Source organism: Macrobrachium nipponense, chromosome 24 (assembly GCF_015104395.2).
Source record: "Macrobrachium nipponense isolate FS-2020 chromosome 24, ASM1510439v2, whole genome shotgun sequence".
Classification (NCBI taxonomy): domain Eukaryota; kingdom Metazoa; phylum Arthropoda; class Malacostraca; order Decapoda; family Palaemonidae; genus Macrobrachium; species Macrobrachium nipponense.
In genome coordinates this window covers 74,245,956-74,269,326 of record NC_061091.1, presented here as the reverse complement: position 1 = coordinate 74,269,326, position 23,371 = coordinate 74,245,956, and the positions used below count along the sequence as shown (strand labels likewise).

At 44.9% G+C, this 23,371-nt stretch overlaps 1 protein-coding gene across 1 annotated transcript in view; it reads left to right on the top strand.

The window, feature by feature from the left end:
- Positions 1-23,371, top strand: part of LOC135205793 (palmitoyl-protein thioesterase 1-like) — a 122,748-nt gene that overhangs the window by 45,717 nt on the left and 53,660 nt on the right. The window contains exon 2 of the mRNA XM_064236945.1: positions 6,523-6,632. Within this exon, the coding sequence (XP_064093015.1) occupies positions 6,523-6,632 (110 nt within the window). The remainder of the gene's footprint in view (positions 1-6,522; positions 6,633-23,371) is intronic.

Below are 23,371 nucleotides of genomic sequence, written 5' to 3'. Positions count from 1 at the left end.
GGAGGGCTTAGATGATTATCGGGTTTTTTCTCAGGATCGGCATTCTCCCGACAGGGACACAAGATGTCGCACAGGCGGCCGTCGACCTTGTCGGGAAGCAGTTGATCCTGCGAAGAGTCCTTCACCTTGCGAGAAGAGACGTTCTCCCTCGGCTAATAATGATTCTCCGGTGGAACTTGCATTAGAAGATGTCTCTGACACCGAAGATCAAAAAAGCGGCGGGACTATCAGACTACAAAGCGTTGGCTGCGCTTTTACTCCAAGAATTTGGTGGAGATTCATTGAGTCCTGGCCGCTCCTCCTTCTCCTCGGCTCGCTGGTTCACTGAGCGCGAAAACCGCAAAGTCGTCCTCCTTCTGAAGATGCGGCCAACAATTTCATGAAGAAGGCTTTGCAGTCTTTTGGAAATTGGCTTAACTCCAAGAAGGAGGCGGGAAAGACTGTCTTTACCTGCCCTCCCTCCAGACTTTCTGGGAGGAGGGGTATCTGGTATGAGACAGGTGAAGCAATGGGACTCGCCCTCCCAGCGACTGCAGAGGCAGATTTCTCAACGCTGGTGGGACGCTTCAAGGAGACGCTTCTCTTTCTTCAGCCAAGACAACTTGGGGAATGTCTGAAATGGACCATCTCCTCAAGGGATTGTTCCATGTCTTTGGAAGTTTTCAACTTTCTGGACTGGTCCCTTGGGGTGATGGCCAAGAGGACACAAGACAATGAACAACTGAGCCCCGATATCCTTAATAGTATTTTGACTTGTATGGATAAAGCAGTGCAAGACGGATCGGGAGAAGTGGCCTCCCTTTTCGGGGCGGGAATACTTGAGAGAGAACTGTATTCAGTTCTTTTCTTACGAAAGCTGTCTCTCCGGCACAGAGGTCGTCCCTTCTGTACGCTCCTCTGTCTAACCAGCTTTTCCCTTCCCTTTCAAGTTAGTGAAAGATATTCTCACTCACTTACCGAGAAGGCGACACAGGACCTTCTGGTTCAATCAACCAAAAGGCCGAAGACAGCTGTTCCTGCCACGAAGGGGGAGACACGGGTCCCGAAGCCGCCCTTTCGAGGGAGTTCATCTTCGAGATCCTCCTTTAAGAAGAGAGGAGCAGAAAGAAGAGGTAGGGCTTCTGCCTTTAGACCTACCAAGAAAAGCAATGAACCTCAAGTCCTCCAAACACCAGTAGGCGCCAGACTACTGAATTTTGCAGAAGAATGGACGTCGAGAGGGGGCGGACAACTGGTCCCTCTCAATTGTGAGGAGAGGATATCTCATCCCCTTCAGGACAGACCTCCCTTGACGTCTATTCCGAGAGAACTGTCGGCGAAGTACGCGGACCCCTGTCCAAGAGGAAGATCCTTCTGCAATTAGTAGAACAAATGTTGGACAAGGAGGCCATAGAATTAGTACCGGATCCACACTCTCATGGCTTTTACAATCGACTGTTCCTAGTTCCGAAGCCTCGGGAGGGTGGAGACCTGTTCCTGGATGTGAGCGCACTGAACCGATTCGTAGAGAAACAGAAGTTCTCTATGGAAACATCCAAATCGGTGCTAGCGGCTCTGAGGTCCAGGAGATTGGATGGCCTCCTTGGATCTACAAGACGCATATTTTCACGTCCCTCTTCATCCGTCATCGAGGAAATATCTAAAATTCATGATGCAGGGAAGGGTCTTTCAATTCAGGGCCATGTGCTTCGGCCTGTCTACGGCTCCTCAAGTGTTCACACCAACCTTATGAGGAACGTAGCACGGTGGCTTCATCTGGAGGGGGTGAACATATCCCTCTATCTGGACGACTGGCTAATAAGGGCCAAGTCAAAACAACAATGTTTGGAGGACTTAAAAACGACGTTGAATCTCGTTCGCTCACTTGGACTGCTCGTGAACCTCGAGAAGTCTCAGATGGTCCCAGCCAAGACATTGTCTATCTGGGGATTCAGTCAGATGGATTCTCGGGTTTTCGAGTATTTCCATCGCAAGACAGAATTGCTCGAGGCTTTGAGAAAATATCAAACTTCTTAGGGAAAGAACGAAGCTCAGAGAGAGGGAATGGGATTAAGTCTTCTGGGCACCCTTTCGTCGCTGGAGAGCAGTTCGTTTCCCTAGGGGAGGCTCAATCTGAGACCTCTGCAATTTTACCTGCAAAGAATGTGGGACAGAAAGAAAGGGGATCTTTCGGATCAGTTTCCCATTCTTCAAGAAATAAAATTAGACCTGAGGTGGTGGTACCCCGCTTCAGAAGAACGAAGGCATATCCCTTGCGATTCGGAACCCTCTCCTAGTGTTGTTTTCCGACGCCTCGGAAACGGGGATGGGGAGCAACTCTAGGAAAGAAGGAAGTGTCAGGAACCTGGACAGGAGAACAAAAGGCGTCCTGGCATATAAATGTAAAAGAACTTATGGCAGTTCATCTAGCCTTGAAATACTTCGAGATCGGAGGTCAGAGGCGTTGGTAGTCCAGGTCAATTCGGACAATACCACGGCTTCTGGCTTACATCCGAAAACAGGGGGGGACTCACTCGCTTACACTATACAAGATAGCGAGAGACCCTCTTGATATGGGCAGAGAACGAGGCACTGTATTGCTGACGAGGTTTGTACAAGGGACAAAAAATGTCAGAGCAGACAGATCAGCAGGAAGAACCAGGTCCTTCCAACAGAGTGGACCCTACACTCCGAAGTCTGCCGAAAGCTCTGGTCTCTCTGGGGGAAGCCTCAGATAGACCTGTTCGCCACGTTTCTCTCCAGAAGGATAGAAAACCTTTGCTCCATTGTAGAAGATCCAAGAGCAATAGCGATAGATGCTTTTCTCATGGACTGGTCGGGCATAGATGCCTACGCTTTTCCCCGTTCAAGATTCTGGGGGAAGTGTAAGAAAGTTCCGTTCCTCGGAGGCGACGAAACTTGACTCTAATCGCCCCATATGGCCCGCTCGAGATTCGGTTCACAGAGGTACTGGAATGGACGGTGGACTTCCCCAGATCTCTCCCATGAGGACAGATCTGCTCAAACAACCCCACTTCGAGAGATATCACAGAAACATCCACGCTCTCTCCCTGACTGCCTTTCGACTATCGAAAGACTTGTCAGAGCGAGAGGCTTTTCGCGAAAAGCTGCAAGCACAATTGCCAGAGCCCGCAGGTCCTCTACTCTGCGGGTCTATCAATCGAAGTGGGAAGTCTTTCGTAGATGGTGTATTTCGAAGAAGCTGTCCTCTTCCGATACCTCTGTGACCGAAATTGCTGATTTCCTTATCTTCCTTAGAGAGGAATCACGTTTAGCTGTTTCTACCATAAAAGGTTATAGAAGTATGCTCTCGGCTGTATTTAGAAACAGGGGCCTTAACATTGAAGACAATAAGGATCTCCATGATTTGATAAGATCCTTTGGTACTACAAAGTCTAAATCCTTTATCACTCAAGTTTGGAAACCCTAGATGTGGTCCTCCAGTTCTCTCTTCGAAACTACTTTCGAACCACCTGATAAGGCATCCTTTAGGGACCTCTCGAGGAAGTGCATTTTTCTCTTGACCCTCGCGACGGCCAAGAGGGTCAGTGAGATACATGCATTAGACTCTTGGGTAGGTTTTAGAGGAGATTCTGCTGTTGTCTCTTTCCAACCTTTGTTTTTGGCCAAGAATGAGAATCCTTCTAAGCCTTGGCCCAGAAGTTTTGAAATCAAGGGCCTCTCTCCCCTTGTGGGAAGAGAAACAGAACGGTCTCTCTGTCCGGTCAGAGCACTGAAGTTTTATCTGAAGAGAAAGAGTCAACTTCAAGGTTGTAATCAGAGCCTATGGTGCGCGGTAAGGAACACCCGAAGAGGCAAATGTCGAAGAACGCATTAGCATTCTTCGTAGAAATGTGAAACGGAGGCTCACATGAAATGCCAAGAGGAAACATTTAAGCTGCTTAGGGTTAGAGCACACGAAGTCCGTGCAATTGCAACTTCCCTAGCCTTTAATAGAAATATGTCAATGAAAGACATATTAGCAGCAACATATTGGAGATGCAACTCGGTATTTGCCTCCCACTACTTAAAAGACGTCAGAGTGACTTATGAAAAGTGTTTTTCTCTTGGACCTTATGTATCAGCGGATACCGTGCTGGGACAGGGAGCTGGTTACTGATCCTTAAATAATATTGTATTTTTTTAACTAAAAGATTGTTTGGTTTTGAGTTTTTTTATGGTCGTTTTGAAAGGATGTTGGGGGGGGGGATAACTCCTTTCAATCGTAGTACTACAACCCCGGTATTAGGATCAGGTGTCGGGATCGTGTTATGCTCCTTAATGATGCCATATGGCAAGGTGTTTTGTCATGTAAGTGGATAGGACCCCATTGACAAAGATCCTTTGGTTCTGTCGAGTAAGTGGATAAGACCCCATCGACAGACCATCAAGAATTCTTAGCATGAGGTCACTACCTCGCTGAGGCTCTTGAGGCGATGTAAGCTCCTAGGCAGTAGCCATGAAGTCTTTCGCCGACACAGGTAGGACCAAGGTTTCTTATATTTTTGTTACCTACAACGTATGTTGTTCCCTGTCTATTCAGTAATTAGCTGTCTCTTACCCTCCGCCAAAGGTGCCAATCAGCTAAGTATATATCTGCCAGGGAAGTTGAATGTATAAAAATGATATTGTCATGATACAATAAAGTTTTATACATACTTACCTGGCAGATATATACTATTAAATGGCCCACCCAGCCTCCCCTCAGGAGACAGGTGGAAGAGCAAATCTCTTTTAGAAAATGGGATGGTTCCTAGTTCTGCCACCCAGCAGCAGTGGCGGTAGATCACCTGACCTACCTGTAGTGTGTGCCGCGAAATTCGAATTTCTGTCGGGGACGACGGAGTCTATAGCTAAGTATATATCTGCCAGGTAAGTATGTATAAAACTTTATTGTATCATGACAATATCATGTTTATTTAGGCTTTTCTATATTCTATGACTGCACGTTTTCAAAAATCGCGCCAAAACATACGTGCACCATCTTGTTTGTATTCGTCCGCCAATTATCTAGCAGACGATAATCTTGGCCATCTAAACTGTAGGCACTCCAAGGTCACCATCCGTAGGGGTTAGTGCCGTCAGTGCACCTCATGCGTTTCAGTATAGGCGTTACTTAAGGTTCTTTGCAGCGTCCTTTCGGCCCCTAGCTGCAACTACTTTCACTTCTTTTACTGTACCTCTGTTCATATTCTCTATCGTCCCTCTTACTTTCCATTGTAAGGTTTTCCTCCTGTTACACCTCTTAGACGTATTCACTGTCAATTTCCGTTTCAGCGCTGAATGGCCTTAGTTGCCCCAGTGTTTGGCATGTTTGCCTAAAATCTATAGTATGTCAGTCAATCAGTCCTACGGGGTCATTTAGCACTGAAGGGGAAACAGAGAGTAAAAAGGTCTGAAAGGTGTATGTATTCTCTTTCTTCCATCTGACTTAATTCTGCCCTCTCCCGACAATTGTTTAACAGTAAAACTGCTTTGAGGTTTTGCTCATGTTACACCTTTCAAACCTTTTACTCTCAGTTTCCCTTTCAGTGTTGAATGACCTCGTAGGTCCCAACGGTTTGGGTCCATCCTTAAGTGACCATACAGGGTGACATACCCTGACCAAGTTTGGGGGGTTTAATCCACTTGGATTATCCCCCCCACCCACCCACCCACCCAACATGACACCATATAAGGCAGAGCATTATGTGAGAAGTTATTCATCATTTGGGCATTAATTTGCCTTGATGGCTTCCTGTCTACTGACCAAAGTCTGGACATGTACTCTGTCTCAAATGTGGACTTGGCATTGGCCTTGATTTTAGCCAGTTATAAGGAAAACTTGATGATAGAATTTTGAATGATGCAAATATGAAAGTGGAAGAGATTTAACACAAAAAGCAATGGAAGTGTCTGGTGAAACAATAACAAACACCAATTACTCTTAAACAGCCACACTTTCCTCAGCTGGTTTTCCTCAGCTGGTGATCCAAAAGACTATACCTGAGATCGATCAGTATCTGCTAAGTTTAAGTGAAGAATTCCCTTTTTATGACTTCATGCGTTTATTAAAGTGAAAAAGAGGTAGGAATAAGTGATTTGTTTATGAATGAATGAGGAATTGTTATAGTAATAAACGCTGGAATAGCAATTTGCTGCAAAGTATAAATACTAAAAGTGAATAGAGTTGACAGTGCCATGGTAGGTTTATGAAAAGCCAAGTCAGAGGTTGACAAGCACTTGAGAATTTGGCACATCCTTGGTTGGATTACCTTCTGTTTGACAAGCAAAAGATAGGTGAACTGACACTATTTCACAGGACTTAGAATAGGCATGTCATTGTTAATAATAAAAGATAGAAGTGAAGTGTAAAACTAAATATAAGTGTCAGTGACATAGCCAAACAACTTAGTGTAAAATAGGGACCTTAATTTTTATATTTATTTATATTAATTTTATATTTATATTATATTTATATTAATTTATATTTATTTGCTTTTTTTACATATAGTATCTTTTATCTTTGTCATTTTTTTACAGGAGATACTTGTTGCTTCCCCTTCAGTATGGGACGTATCAAAGAAATGGTTGAAGACAGAATACCGGGCATCTATGTGCATTCCCTTATGATTGGTGAAAACATAGTTGCTGTAAGTTATTGTGTGTGTACTTTGATTTTCTTATGTTAATATGTTATGAGTATATTTGATATTAGTTCTTGGTATTTTTATTTTTGTTTATTTGCATAAGTTGGAACTATACAATTCTATGTTATTTACTAATTAATATGTTATGAATATGTTGAATATTAGTTGTTGGTATTTTTATTTTTATTGATTTACATAAGTTAGAAATACAACCATGTAATGTGTTAAGGTTAGAGGTATGTGTTCTGGAGAGCCGGATGTTAAGCAAATTAAGATAAAGCAGCAGCCATCATAAACGGAATGAGTCTTAAGTGATGTGTTTAAGCTTTTCTTATATATTGGGTAAGTAGTCAGGATTCTGTGTGCTATTTCATAGTCTCACAAAGTGTGCATATTTATCACAAATATACAGTAGTACCTCGAGATATGAAAGGCTCTACTTACGAAAAACTCGAGATACGAAAGCCAATGCGAAAAATTTTACTGCTCTACATACGAAAAGTTTTCAAAATACGAAAGGTTGTTGCTGTAAAGTCCCGAGATTCGCCCGGACTACCGAGAACAATTTTAAAACTCCCGCGCCGCCAACTGAGTAAACTTGCCACCATCCTCCTGCTCTCCCATTGGTTCCTGATGCTAATCACCCCATAAGGTCCTGCTCTCCTATTGGTCAGCATCTACCCCTTGTGCTTTAAGTATTCTATTGGTAAAAGGATGCTGTAAATTGAAAAACTTATTCATGCAACACATTTAATAAAAAAAAAACATTAGGTAAAGATAGAATAAAGAATAGAAATGAATGGTTATTATACTGTTTGGTAGTTTCAGTAGTTGAAGAGAGATAATGAAAATTTATGGCTTACTGTGTAAAGTGATTGCTTGTCGATCGTTCGATACTCGTAAGTGCTGGATGTAAACGAACGTTTGGAAGCTTTTTTTTTGTTTGTTTATTATAGTTAATGGTTACTTAATAATTATTTGAAATGAGTACATGCAATACATTTAATAAAAATATTGTGAATTAGATATCATAAAATATTTTATCAGACTGCCAACAAATACGTATTTTTTAGAATTCATCTTCTCTTTTATTATGACGTTACATATACTTATGTTTTATTGTAGTGTCTTACCGAACAATTATAGAGCCGTGATTTCCACGAGCGGCAGGATACTAAATTCAAATTTAGCGCGTCGGCGTCGCCAACACTGGTGGTGATGACGTCATCTCCCTCCACTCGCGGGAGAACCAGGTACAACTGCCCAGGTGAATCCAATTCTTTTCCTGCCGGCGTCCGGTGAACATCGGTGGTCGGTGCGGTTGGATGACTTTGCTTCGCTTTTTTCTTGTGGATTTGATCTTCGGAATTGGTGAAGTACTCTTTTTTGGCGTTGTTGTTATTTTGCTTTTTATTTAGGCGTTGCCATGTCGGATTCTAGTCCGTCGGGAGTTAGGTTTTGCATCTCAGGATGTAAAACTAGATTATCCAAAGCTAGAGTATGATTCTCACACTAAATGTGTTAAGTGTAGGGGACAGGTTTGTTCAGCAGATCGAACATGTAACGAGTGTAGTGATTGGACTGATTCTCAATGAAAGTTTTTTTTGTTCATACTCGGAGAAATTAGCTAAAGACAGAATTAGAAAAGCAGCGCTTAGGGAAAGTAGACTAGCTCTGCTTTCGTCTTGCGATGCATCTGTTCCTTCTGTTTCTCCTCAAATTGATATGTCTCCTTTAACTACACCTCCTATTCCTCCTACTAATCCCACTTCTCCGGCTTCGTGTAGTTCTTCCGACACCATTGCAGTCTGGAATCGAGGTTAGATCAGAAATTTTCAGGTACTAGCGAATACGGTTTTGCAACTTGGTAATTCAGTTAAGACGTTTTTGGTAGAAGCGGCTTCAGGTAAGAGTGTAGTTGAGGGTGCGTCTGTCTGTCCTGACACGTCTCCTAGACAAAAGTCACTGTCCAGCTCCCCCGCACCGGGGAGAAGACATACCGGAAGTCCAAGGGAGTCGATCGGGATTTGCCCACAGACAGGCGCCTCTCTTGTTGAGCCTGTTGCGCCTCAACAGGGCTCGGTTAAGCGTTGGAAAGGTGTTGCGGTCAGACGCCTTTCAAATGATTCAAGCGATTCGTCTCCGGTCGCACGGCGCTCTTGGCGAGATTCGCCCGTTTCGCGTCCCTTAAAGAGGCGTTCAGGCGCCGATTCTTCGCCTCCTCCAGTCAAGCGGTATAAGGAGCCTGGAGAGTAGGGTTGCGCCTCGGCCGTTAGCGGCTCGTTCGTCGCGTCAATCCTGTGCCTTTTTCGGCTCCATCTACTAGTAGAGATTGTGGTTTTAGCGCTGTAGCTAGCAGTTCTAAGGGTGGGTTTTTCTTTAGGCGCTTTTTCGTCTGTTACGCCTGATGCGCCTGTTTCGCCCTCGAATTTCGGCGCTCCGAGCGAGGCGCAAGTAGTTTTTCCGCCTCCTGCTGAACATTTAGGCTCTTCCAAGCCTACGTTAACTGTTTTTGATTCGTCTCTGGCGCCTTGCGCAAGCAGTTAGAGATGTTAACCAACTGGATGAATGAGTCCAAGGGTGGTTCGAAACCTTCAGATCCGGTTGTAGTTTACCGTCTACTTCTTCGGCGGTATCGGAGAATGAAGAAGAAGTAGAGGAGGAGGATTCACATCACCTCTCGTGTTATTCACGTCTCCTTAGATTTTCTTCTGGTATCTTATCCAGATTATTTTTGAGAAAGCGGCTCCGCGCTCCCCAACTTCGACTTTTTTGATGAGGAGGAAAACTTCAGACCCTCTCCTCCCAAAAACTTGTTCTATCTAAGCGGTTAGACATTCGTTGAAAGAGACGGAGAATGGATGGTCTATGAAAAGAGACTTAGGGAAGGCTCTTTTTGCTTACCCTCCCTCTAAGTTGCTTCGTAAGAGGTATAGGTTTTATGTAACTGGGGAAGCTCCTTCTCTGGGAGTTTCTGCTCTCCGAGGGAGACTTCTCCAGTTTAATCGACTCCTCTAGAAGATCTGCTTTCGCCGCAGCGAAAGTTTTCTTTACAGCGCCTGAGTTGGACCACGTTGTAAAGAATCAATTTAAACTTTTGGAAGTCTTTAGCTTCCTTGATTGGACTATTGGCGCTTTAGCGGCCAAGATCGAAGACTGTCCTTCTCTTTCTCAGGAGTTAGCGGAGGATTGGATTGGTGTTCTGTCCTGTGCGGACAAATCCATTAGGGTATGGATGTGATGAGTTAGCTTCGCTCATCGCCTTTGGTACCCTTAGAAAAGGCAACTTTGGTGCTACCTTTGCTTCTAAAAGGGTTACGTCCCAACAGAAGTCTGCTCTCTTGTTTGCTCCTTTTGTGAGAGATAACCTCTTTCCAGACGATGTAGTGTTGTCAAATTTCGTCTGCGCTAGATAAGAAATCACTTCGGATTTACTGGCACAGTCTACTAAGAGACCTAAAGCTCTGTGGAGAACTGTTCCTTCGGTTTCTCCTCTGGCCCAAGCGCCTTTTCGAGGGAGAAAAACCCAAGCGCTTCTTTCGGCCGAAATCGAATTTGCGACCTCAGTCTAAGGCCTCGGCCAAGGTTAACAAACCTTCCAAATGAAAGCTCGGTTCTTCATGGCACCAGTGGGAGCCAGGCTGGCTCTGTTTTGGGAGGAATGGGAAAACAGAGGAGCAGAAGCCTGGGTAGTGCAAAGTACTCAATATTCGGCTATCGTATTCCTCTCGTTTCACCTCCCTCGCTCTCACCTGTGCCATTCCATTCCAGGCATACTCTCCGGGCTCAGACAAATTTCTGGCGCTAGCCGCAGAAGTGGGAAGCGCTTGTTCTCAAAGAAGCGATAGAACAGATAGAAGGGGATTTTCCTCCATGCTTTTAACAATCGCCTTTTTGTAGTTCCCAAGTCATCAGGGGGCTGGTGGCCGGTTTTGGATGTGAGCGCCCTGAACTTGCATGTCCAGAAAACAAAATTTCATATGGAGACCACTCGGTCGGTTCTGGAGTCCATCAGACAGGGGGATTGGATGGTCTCTCTGGACATGCAAGACGCTTATTTTCACATTCCGATACATCGCGAATCTCGGAAGTACCTGAGGTTCATGTTCGAAGGCAAGGTGTTTCAGTTTCGGGCGCTTTGCTTCGGACTAGCGACCGCGTCCTCAAGTTTTCACCAGGGTTCTATCCCCGATAGGAAGCTGGCTACACATATTAGGAGTAAGCAATCTCCCTCTATCTGGACGATTGGCTTCTCCGGTCGGAATCAGAGAGTCGGTGCATGAAGGACCTTGGAACAACTCTGGATCTTGCCAGAAAGTTAGGAATTCTAGTCAACAAACAGAAGTCCCAGTTGGTTCCATCTCAGAGCATCCTTTATTTGGGGATGATTCTGAATGCTCAAGTTTTTCGGGCTTTTCTGTCCCCGAAGAGGGATCAAGGCTGTCCGGGAGACAGTTCAGGAGTTCTTGGACTAAAAGGTAAGTTCTGCCAATCAGTGGATGAGGCTCCTGGGCAAATTGACGTCAGTGGAGAAATTTGTGACGTTGGGAAGACTGCACATGAGACCTCTGCAGTTTTTCCTGAGAGCCTCTTGGTGCAGGAAGACACAACCAGACTCGATTACCTTTCCTGTCACAGATCAAATAAAAGAGGACCTAAGGTGGTGGCTCTCTCGAGCAAGGTTGGAAGAAGGGTTAGATTTACGACCCATCCTCCCGAACCTACAGTTCTTTTCCGACGCATCGGACACAGGTTTGGGGAGCCCTACTGGGAAATCAACGGACTTCAGGAGCTTGGTCGGAGAGGAGAAAGAGTTCCACATAAATGTAAAGGAACTGTTAGCAATTTCTTGGGCATCAGACAGTTTCGGAGCTTAGTAGAAGGTCGAGTAGTGGCAGTGCATTCCGACAACTCCACGGCTCTCTCGTACGTGCGGAAACAGGGGGGGACTCAGTCTTTCTCTCTTTACGAAGTAGCCAAGGATCTCCTCCTGTGGTCAAACGAAGCGAAGGTTCAGCTAGTCCCGAGATTTGTTCCGGGAAAGATGAACGTCCTGGCGGACGAGTTAAGTCGTCAACAGCAAGTGTTACCTCTGGAGTGGACTTTGGACAACAAGATTTGTCAGAAACTTTGACGCCTTTGGGGACGACCGTCAATAGACCTGTTCGCGACATCAAGGAACAACCGTCTTCCTCCTCTTTTGTTCTCCAGTCCCAGATCCTCTAGCTTGGTCGTGGACGCAATGCTGTTGGATTGGTCGGGTCTGGAAGCTTATGCATTCCCTCCGTTCGGTCTAATAAGAGAGGTGCTGAACAAGTTCATGTCGCACAGCAATGTAAACACTAACGTTAATCGCTCCCTTTTGGCCCAGGAAAGAGTGGTTCCCGGACCTTCTCCAGTTGTTAGTAGACTTCCCCAGACTTCTTCCTCCAGAGAAGTGGCTCTCAAACAACCTCACTCAAGAGGTTCCACCAAAACTTGTCCGCTCTAGCTCTGACAGGTTCAGACTGTCCGGAATCTTGTCAGAGCGAAAGGATTTTCAAGAAGAGCTGCAGAAGCTATCGCTCGTTGTAGGAGAGAGTCTTCTAACAAACTCTATCAAGGGAAGTGGAGAATCTTCAGAGTGGTGTAGAAGTGCTAAAGTCTCTACTTCTGCGACCTCTTTAACAGAAATAGCAGATTTTCTTCTATTTCTTAGGAACTCTAAGAAAACTGCTCCTTCGACGATCAGAGGATATAGAGCCATGCTCTCTTCGGTTTTTCGACATCGAGGTTTGGATATTTCCTCCAATTCAGATCTGTCGGACCTCATTAGGTCTTTTGAAACCACTAAGCTCCCGCAAGATACATGGCTTGGAACTTTAGATGTGGTGCTTAAGTTCCTCATGGGGCCACCGTTTGAGCCTTTGAAGTCGGCTTCACTCAGGAACTTGACTAAGAAGGCACTCTTTCTTATTGCACTAGCTTCTGCTAAGCGTGTCAGCGAATTGCACGCTATAGACAAAAGAGTCGGTTTTATCTCAAGGCAATGCTGTAGTTTTCGGTATCTTTGACCTTTCTAGCCAAAAATGAGAATCCTTCTAATCCTTGGCCGAGGAGTTTTTGTGGTAAGGAACTTATCTGATTTGGTTGGACATGAGGAGGAAGAAAGGCTCTTATGTCCAGTCAGGGCTATTAAGCAGTATCTGTTTGCCACTAAGGGTATTAGAGGACAATCTTCTAAGCTCTGGACCTCGGTTCAAAATCCCTCTCGTCCTCTTTCTAAGAATGCTATATCGTTCTTTATTAGAGAGCTTATCAGGGAAGCTCACTCGCAGTCCGAGAACGACAATTCTTTCGTTCTGAGAGTTAAAGCTCACGAGGTTAGAGCAGTGGCAACTTCTTTAGCATTCAGAAAGAATTTATCTTTAGCTCGATTCTTCAGAGCACGTTCTGGAGATCGAATTCGGTTTTTGCGAGTCATTATCTCAAAGAGATAGAAACGGTTTTCGAGAATTGTAAAACGTTAGGTCCGGTGGCGGTTTCTGGCATGGTTTTGGGGAGAAACGGCACAGGGTCGTCACCTCTATGCTAACTTTTCACCTTGAATAGGTTGTCGAGTTCAAGGGAAGCTGGGGGCGTACTGAGTACCTGGGATACTCACCAGTCTGTTAGGTCAGATTTTACAATGGTTGGGTATATGTTTTTAAATCTGGTGTTGGTGCAAATGTTTTGTATGATTGAATTTCTGGTCTTAGCCCAGGGCAAGGGCAATCTTTGTTGTTACTATCCTCCGTCAGTCAGCCTTGACTCGCTTGAACTACGGAAGGATTCCACTCCTGTAGAGGCTAACTTTGGTCAAATTCCAATTCCTCTACAATAGTAAGAAGAGCACCGACCAGAGGCAGTAACAGTCTGCTGTAGCTCTCTTACAAGGTAAGGTACAACAGACACCTTGAGTGTTTACTGGTATTGCAATAAATGTAACCATTTAAAAATACTAGTGGTCCACTGAATCCCACCTTCCCATAAATGTGTAATCAGCTCTATAATTGTTCGGTAATACACTACAATAAAAATGAAATTTTCATTATTAAAATGAAGTTTTATTGTATACTTACGAACAATTATGAATTATTACCCACCCTCCTCCCCTTAGGTGGACGGACGGGCAGAAAGAATGGATTCACCTGGGCAGGTTGTACCTGGTTCTCCCGCGAGTGGAGGGAGATGACGTCATCACCACCAGTGTTGGCACGGCCGACGCGCTAAATTTGAATTTAGTATCCTGCCGCTCGTGGAAATCACGGCTCTATAATTGTTCGTAAGTATACAATAAAACTTCATTTAATAATGAAAATTTGATTTTCATTGTTTTCATATAGTGTCAGTAACTCGGTATCTCCATTAGGTAAAGATAGAATAAAGAATAGAAATGAATGGTTATTATACTGTTTGGTAGTTTCATTAGTTGAAGAGAGATACTAATGACAATTTATGGCTTACTGTGTGCTAGGAAAAATGATTGCTAGGCGCTCGTTTAATACTCGTAAGACGGGTAAGAGCTGAATGTAAACAATCGATTGGAAGGTTTGTTTTTTGTTTGTTTGTGTATTATAGTTAATGATTAATTAATAATTATTTGAAATTAGTACATACTGATTATTTATACATTTTATTGGCATATTCTAAGCTTTTAGCTCTTAGGTTTAGATGTCAGAATCATAGACTAGGCTACAGTAGCAACCTAACATAGGCTAGGCTTATTGCTAAGGGACATATGCTAAAGTCCTAATATATGCAGTAAAAATGGGATTGAACATTACATGCAGTTGAATATTACTCAAGTATGTACAGTATTTTGCCTTTTTGGAGTCATATTTCTTTCGTCAGATCGGCGTTGTAACCCTAGAACATGTTTTTGTACATGGAACTTACCCAGCAGATATATACTTAGCTATAGACTCCGTCGTCCCCGACAGAAATTCGAATTTCGCGGCACACGCTGCAGGTAGGTCAGGTGATCTACCGCCCCTGCCGCTGGGTGGCAGGAATAGGAACGATTACCGTTCTAGAACCAGATTTTCTCTGTCGCGGTAGTGTCAACATACGTTGTTGCTACCTCCTGACTTGATTTTCGTTTTTTCATAGCCATCGACCTTCTGGGCTGTCTTTTGCAGGGAAGTACTGGGTCTTTGGTTTGGCATACGCTTTTATTAACTTTTTAATGAATTTGCTTCGAAGAAATTTCGAAGAATATATTACGTGAAACTACCGAATTTTTCGGTAGACACTCATATATTTTGCAATAAGGGAAATATTGATTTTTTTTTTTTTTTTTTTTCACTAATACGTGTATAAGTGTTAGAACTTGATGAAGGAAATATAAGATCTAACTTCCTACTTTAGGAAGTCAGAAAGCATATAACTAGATACGCTTCCTTTAGAAGCTTTAAGAGCTCTCGTTCTAACGAGCAGTTAAGAGTATTGACAATTCTAGTAGTTGTTGCATCCTCATCACCTTCTTACTCCACAGAATCTACAAATTCATATGTGCAAATTTGAAGATAAATGGATGGAGCTCAAAAGGCGAGCTCTAAAAAGGTAAGAAGTGAATACTATAGTGTTCCCAGTGCAGTGGAGGGTGCGTCTGATCGGCTCCGTAGCGCTTCCAGGCCTAGACCTCCTCTTCAAACTCCAGACCCAGTGGAGGAGGAAAGTCGACAGCCGCAGGAAGGTTAGGGAGAACCCCCACCGGGTCAGGCGTCCCCTCGGCAGGTTCTGTAGAACGTCCCAGAACTGCCAAGGATAGCCATTGATAAGCATCCTTTAAAAAAAGTGCGTCTCTTCATCTACATCCGAAAAGACGAAGAATGTATGTTTGGAGTTTCGATGATCTAGCGCGTTCTCTGAAAGCTAAGAGAACACTGAGCAAGAGCCAGCCGCTGCCAGGAAGCCGCGTTCCAGCAAGCTAGCGTGAGCTACGTTCCAATAGCCAGCAGCGAGGCGCGTTCCAGCTGACAGACTAGCGCGAGCCGCGTTCCTACAACCAAACGCGAGCCGCGTTCTAGAAAATTTTTCTTGGCGCAAGGCGCCTTCAAAGAGACGAAGCGCTAGCCTGGCGCAAATTGCGCCAGAAAAACAGACTGCTAGAGCAAGGAGCCTTATAGTAGAGTGGCAATCAGAACGATCCTTCCTTTGAACGTTTCCGAGCAAGAGGCTCTTTCTAAAAGGGGTCTAGTAGGCGCTCGGAACTATCAGGGCGCACGGGACCTTCCACGCAAGCGGAACGTTCCAGGAGCGAGTCTCCTTTCTAGCGTGCGGAACATTCCAGGCGCTAGGCGCAAGGAGCCAGGCGCCAGAATATTCCTAATCTTCTTATGAGAGAGAGGTCAGTCGCGAGGCTCCTCTTTGAGTTTTCAACTTGAGCAACTTTCCCCTGGCAAAGGTGCAAGATGTCGCACAGGCGGCCGTCGCTTTTGCCAGAAGGATTCTGATACTAAGAGAAGCCATTTTTGTCATTATTCAGAGGACTCTCTCCTTCATTCATGCTCTTCCCTCGTTATGAAGAGGCAAGAGCTTTGGGAGTTTTCTTATAAGAAGCTCATCGACGTTTGGGTATGATGGCGGTATAGGAAATATCTACTTTCCTTCCGTAAACCCTACAGATGAACAGGAATTCTGTCTCTTCCACGATTTATGAGGAAATCACGAAGATTTAAAGAGTTCCTGGATTAACTTCCTTCTTTAAGGAGAAATATATACTCTTTCTATCGTTCTATTAACGAAAAGAACGAAGATAGAAAAAATTTTTCCTTTCTCTATCTGCCTCGGCAGGGAAAGAAGGTAGTAGAGTATCTGCTGTATGAGAATACGATACGGCAAATCATAAGCACATACCGTAGTTACTTCTTTGCTGAGCAACTCAATTAACCACCAGTATCCTTCTAGGAATTTCATAGGAAGGACTACGCTTAAAGGGATTGTTAAGAAGCAAACACCTACTTAGCTTCTAGATTTATCGAAGTCTTGTTTCGCTTAGATATGCATTATAAGAACTTCCTGAAGTTCGATAATAATTTTATAAGATTCCTTTATTAAATGGAGTAGCTGGCAACTCTGGAAGGGTAAGGCCAGTCGGCTAACGAGACTGCTATCGCTGACGCTTAGACACCAACGCAGTATCATGTAGGTGTCGGTCATGAATGGTTGGTTACATGTCTCTCTCCAGCGGGATGGAATGACTAACCGTGTCTCTCCCCTACAATCGTGGTTTTAGCCTCGGATTGAGGGGATAGTTAAGCAAACATAAATAAAATATTGTCTGCCTTTTGCTAAGAAGTTTTCAATAAGAAAGATATTACAACATTTCAATGCTGTTTACCGGAGGTAACATTTTTAAAGGATTCTAACGCAGCGGAACTCTATATTGTATAATGCTCTCATGCTTACGAAAGCATGGCTTATTAGAGTACATGCTTAGTGAGAAGATGAATGTAGTAGAGAATTCACTTTAAGACTACGGTATGGTCAAGTCTTATGCACATACCGAGGTTAACTACAGAATTCCTAGTATCCTTACAAAGGTTTCCTAGATTAATGCTGTTTACCACAATGTGACAGTATTATAAAGGATTCTAATACGGCAGAGCGCGATATATATAATTCTCTCATCCTTTCGAGAAACGCACACAACCTTTTTAGAATCGGATATTGCTCAAGAGAAGTTGGGTGAGTCGGATGGGAAACATTCTCTTAGTGGCAGAAGTTGTTTCCCTGAATGGACTATACTACGTATATAAAAGTTTTTTCCCACCAAGAACGGAATTAACATGTGAAGGATGTCGGGTACCATAAAGGCATAGATGTTATGGCACATAACCTAAAAAGAACTAGAAGGAAGCGCCAGCCTGGCGCAAATTGCGCCAGAAACACCATCCAAGTTATTTTCTCGTTTTAGCGAGTTATTAACCTAAGAGTCCAGTAGCCTCTCGGACAGCAGGCTCGGTAACGGCAAGATTCGTTCCTGATTTCCTTACCCAATTAATCGAAAAGGGGTCGCTTACAAGGAATGATGAAATGATTTATTTTAATCACTTAGGCCAATTCCACGACTCTCTCATATCGCAAAGAGCATCGAGAATCTCTTTTTTCGCTCCTGTTCGCGTTAACAAAAGAGAACCTATTTGGGAACAGACACGGAACGTAACGATCCTTAAGAGGTTCGATGCAAGTATTTGCATGTCCGTGAGAACCTTCTCGGTCGAAGATAATAACTGTTAACGTATGTCTAACATTTATTGAAAAGAGTTGTGAGAACCTGCGGAAAGTCTTCTTCATAGATCTCTTTGTAAGGTAGAAGACGAACAGGCTTCCTTTAGACTGCTTCTTTTTCCTCGAACCAAGAGAGGTAGCAATATAAGACATCTTTAAATTTAAAGGAGAATAAACTTTAGTCTTTTTTCCCCTAGTTATAAATTCTTAACAGATATTAAGATAAATGGGCGTCAAAGGAAGAGAGGATGTATGCCTCATTTTGGCCTTAGAGAGGTTGGATTCACAGAAGTCACGTTCTTCTCACAGCATGTTTCGTAAGGCTTTTCCAAGAGTATCTGGATATTCTATCAGAATCTATTATAAATAGACCTATAAAACCTCTCCACTCTGAGTCTGTCTGCTTGCAGACTGACCAGAAGTGGACATGAATGAGAGGTTTTTTCAAGGTAAATGACAATAGTCATGGCTAAGACATAGAATTGCTGCAGATCGTGCTAGATGGAATGAGGAAACTGTCCTCTTCCGATACCTCTGTGAACCACATAGCAAGGTTTTTTCTTCACTTTCAGAGGGAAGAATCACCTATGTATATATCTGCTATCAAAGAACGCAGTAAAAGTAAAAAGGCTATACTCCTGTCTCTACAAGGGGAATTAGAGATAACAGAGGATTAAGATCTTCGGGATCTTATACGATACCGCAATACGACAGAGTAGGATATACATGTACTTCGAATGGGATCTTTTTGTGGCCACAGATTCCGTGTTCGACAAAATGGAACTGCTCCTCATCAAACTTCTTTGAGGAAGTTTATGAAGGAATTCTTTGTTTCTCTTAGCCCTAAACGACCAAGAAGACAAGTGAATTTTTTGTGCATTGGAATCTCGCATCAGATTCAATGGAGACTCGGCAATGGGTTCTTGCCAGCATAGTATGGTCTGGCAAAAGAACTAAATCCCTCTATTCCTGACGCAAACACTTTCAGATAGAAGTTTCGTTGCCCAGGCAGGGGTACTTACATTTCATCTACAGAAGAAGAGATGGTTTAAACGTTTGCCTACAGAGTCTTCGGGGTGCGATGAGGGCTCAAAATGCTTCCCAGAAGGTATTCAGAAGGATTCAAAAGAAGAGCTAGAAATCAGGGTTCCGCCCAATTTCAGCTCAGAGTCTCCTTCGACTTCCAGAATCCTTTCCTTCCTTCGGGCAAGGATAGGGAAGATTCTGCAACGAGGAACCTCATTCAACATGTAAGAAGAGATCTCGTTAGCAAAAGAAGTGTTCACGAAGGATCCTCCTCGGAGGAAGACTCTTCTCTCTCGTATTGTTAGATATCCGTCGTCTACTGGGTGTAGCTGACTAAAATCACCTCCCTTGCCAGGGGCCAAAAGCTCAAAGGGGAAGAATTTCTTCCCACCCTTCTCCAGTCTCCTGATAAAACTATGTGGTTGTTCAGGACTCTCGACAATGTACGCCAGCCAAGCGCCAATGCCAATACAGGCGAAAAACGCCAGAGGCGGACAGTTCCAAGGAACTCTGTCATGGTCGGATACTGAGAAGGAGCGGGCCTCCAACCTGGCGCAAATGCGCCAGAGGCGAAGAAATCGGACAGATATAAGAGTGTCCGATGTGGACATCGCCAGACAACCTAGAGACTCTTCCAGCTCGAAGCTCCAGCAAGTGTGGAGGAGCCAAGCCAGGCGCTAGGAGCCAGCCAGGCTCTAGGAGCCAGCCACCGGCTTAGGAGCCAGCCAGGCTCTAGGAGCCAGCCAGGCTCCATCCAGGTGCCAGGCTCCTTCAAGGCTAGGCTCCAGTCAAGGATTGAGGATCCATCCAGGCGCAAGGCTCCTTCCAGTAAAGAGAAACCTAAAGCTCTGTCATGTAAAAGGGCTAGTCCCCATTGATATGATACAGGTAAGGCTCTGCCATGTAAGTGGGTCAGCCCCCATTGGCACGATCGAGAAGGCTCTGTCGTGTAAGCGGGCTAGCCCCCATTGACATGATCCAGAAGGGTTTGTCAGTCATAGGTCCCTACCTCGCTGAAACTCTTGAGGCATGCAGACTCATAGACAGTAATCATGAAGTCTTCTGCCAGGCTCCAGGTGCCTTCCAGGCGCAAGGCACCAGCCAGACGCAAGGCTCCAGCCAGGCGCGAGGCGCTAGCCAGGAAGGAGGAGCCAATCAGGCACCAGCCAGGCGCGAGGCGCCAGCCAGGTGCAAGGCGCCATCCAGGCGCGAGGCTCCAGCCAGGCTCTAGGCGCCATTCAGGAGCAAGGCTCCAGCCAGGCGCGAGGCGCTAGACAGGCGCTAGGCGCCTGCCAGGCACGAAGCGCTAGCCAGGCTCCAGGCTTCACCCAGAAGAGATCTATATCAAAGAACGCCCTGGCCTTCTTTGAGACATTGTGATCTCCTAAGCACTTGATAAGTGCATTGATGATTCCTTCAAACAGCTGAGAATTAAAAGCGCATGAAGTGCGAGCTTTTCCGAATTCTTGTTCTTTCCCTAACAATATGTTATAAGGACATATTAGCTGTCACATACGGGAGTTGCAACTCTGGGTTGACTTCCCATTATCCGAAGGATGTCAAGATAACCTTCGAGGGATCCTTCTCTCTTGGTTGATACGTGTCTGCGGATACATTGCTGGGATAGGGAGCAGATACTGATCCTTAACTAGTGAGTTAAATTTTATTTAACGTCGTGTTTTTTCTTTGGGTTGTTTGAGAGGAGTTTGTAGATAACTCTTTTCAACTTAAGCACTAACCCTCGTGTTAGGATCAGGTGATCAGGATCGGTGTTGTGCTCCTTAATTATGCCACTAGGCATAGGCATATTGTCATGTAAGAGGCTCTGTCGAGTAAATGGATAAGACCCCATCGACAGACCCACAAGAACTCTTAGCCATAGGTCACATCCTCGCTGAGGCTCTTGAGGCGAAGCAGATTCCTAGGCATTAGCCATGGAGTCTTCCGCTGATCAAGTAGGAACCAAGGTTTTATTTATTTATTACCTACAACGTATGTTGTTTACCTGTCTATTCAGTAAATAGTTGTCTCTTTCCCACCACCAAGGGTGTCAATCAGCTAAGTATATATCTGCTGGGTAAGTTCCATGTACAAAAATGATATTGTTAAGATACAATAAAGTTTTGTACATACTTACCTGGCAGATATATACGATTGATGGCCCACCCAACCTCCCCTCAGGAGACAGGTGGAAGAGAAAATCTGGTTCTAGAACGGTAATCGTTCCTATTCCTGCCACCCAGCGGCAGGGGCGGTAGATCACCTGACTACCTGCAGCTGTGCCGCGAAATTCGAATTTCTGTCGGGGACGACGGAGTCTATAGCTAAGTATATATCCGCCAGGTAAGTAGTACAAAACTTTATTGTATCTTAACAATATCATATTTTAGGCCTGGAAATATAATTTACTGGGGTGTTTTTGGAGGGCTTGGAACGGATTAGCCATTTTACATGTAAAATGTGTTCCAAGATACGAAAAATGACAATTTGTCGAAAATTGCATTTTTCCTAACTATACAAACCTGAGGTCCTTTAACAATAGGAAGTAGCTAGCGGCAGCTGGAACAATAGTAAGCTTCGAACAAGGGGGAGAACGGTAGTTAACTGCTTGTCCGACAGTCGCGCGCCGCGTGACTGGGAGGTAAAACAAATCACTTTTTGCTTTTGGCCCATGCAAAATACGCAGAGTGATGGGGTGGCATGAGGAGGGACTATATGTAAAGGACCTCAGGTTTGTATAGTTAGGAAAAATGCAATTTTCGACAAATTGTCATTTGTTCCGATACGTAATACAAACCATCGGTCCTTTAACAATAGGAAGACTCACTTCTTGGTGGGAGGAATCTGAGTCTTTTTGGTGAACAGACTGGTGTTCGTCAAACCCTGGAGTGCCTCCCTGGTCGTAAGAGCAAGGGAGGGATCCAAACCTCTGTCCGATGATCGGGGTGGTGCACCGCAGGATCAATGGTCAGACCTCTGGGCCGAGTACTAGAGAGAGGCCAGCGTATCTCTTCGTACCAGCAAGCAAGAACTTGTTCCTGTTGCAAGAGGCAACATAAAGTATGGGTTGTCTCAAGTTGGCATCCACTTCCTCCCCCTTGTTGGAGGAAGTGGGTGGATATACGCTTCACTAGGGATAGGATGGGGGCTCTGTTGAGTAGCTCACCTGCATCTTGTCCTTATCCCAGCAGGGTGACGACCGTGTCCCTCTAACCACAGTAGAGGGGAAGAAAAAGATGGAAGAGGAGCCAGTCACACTCTCATTCACTCATCCATTCTTACGGTCACACAGGACTCAATGCTGTTCAGCCTGCGAGGGTCTGGGTTCGCTACACAACGTGTTGAGCAGCCACCACGGGTCCCAAGGGAAAAAGATCCAAGGACCTGTGGGCAATATCCCGAAGGTAGAAGGAAGGGCATGTGGTCTGGTTGGACCAGACCCCTGCCTTCAGTACCTGCGCCACGGAGAAGTTCTTGCGGACAAGGCAGCATCTCCCTTCGTATCGAAGGCGGTGAAGTCCATTAGGGAGGGGATTGTGAACGACTCGAACCAATCGTCAGGGACCGAAGGGTTCTGAGTCTTCGCTACGAAGTTCGGTACGAAATCGAGCGATCACGGATCCCCATCCCCTGGATGCTTGACTTCGCAGGAGAAGTCATGCAGTTCCTCAGAGGAAAAGAAGGAAATAGTCGCATGACCTATCCCTCTTCTCTACTTCGGTGATGTCCAGTACCCATACTGGTCTGTCCGTTTGCCACGAAGTCTTTCGCATCCTCCTATCCCCATGCAGCGAAGTTCTCGGTAGTGGATAGGACACCGACACTCCATGGTGGGTGTCGATGGTATGGGTACTGTGACAAGCTATTAAGACGAAGTAATGATTGCTCTTTAACAACCGAACTAAGTCAACAGCGTAGTTCGTAACTGACCTCGGTCGCTCTGACAGCTGCCGACTGACTGCGTTCGGTAGGAGGCAAGTTGTCAAAACATCCGAGTAAGTCACGTGACCTTCGCCTTTAAAGGGTTATGCCGAGAGACCAAACAAATAATGTATTTGTTTGTCACCAATGCCGGACAGCGAGGTGATGATTCTCTTAAGGCATGTGCCCCAACCAACAGGCGAAGTCAATTGCCTTCTAGAGACCAAGGTCCCTGAAGGTAAAACATCTCATGGTTGTTGAATCTCAGCTAAGGAGAAACAACACTATGTACTGTTGAAGACGAAGGTAGATATTGAATGCAACCTACGTCTTCACAGATGAATCGAGAGAAGGATTCTCAAGATTCATAACCTGTGCTTACAAATGACTGAAAAACGCTAACCGCTGTTCATTGCTGTCCGGTGAGAAAGTCGTAGTTGCAATGAAAGCGGGGCGTCTTCAGTAATGAAAACACGGGGAAAGCCGCCTGAAGAATGCTGCTTCTCATGGGCTGAACATTTGGAAGTAGAGCTGTCAGGTCG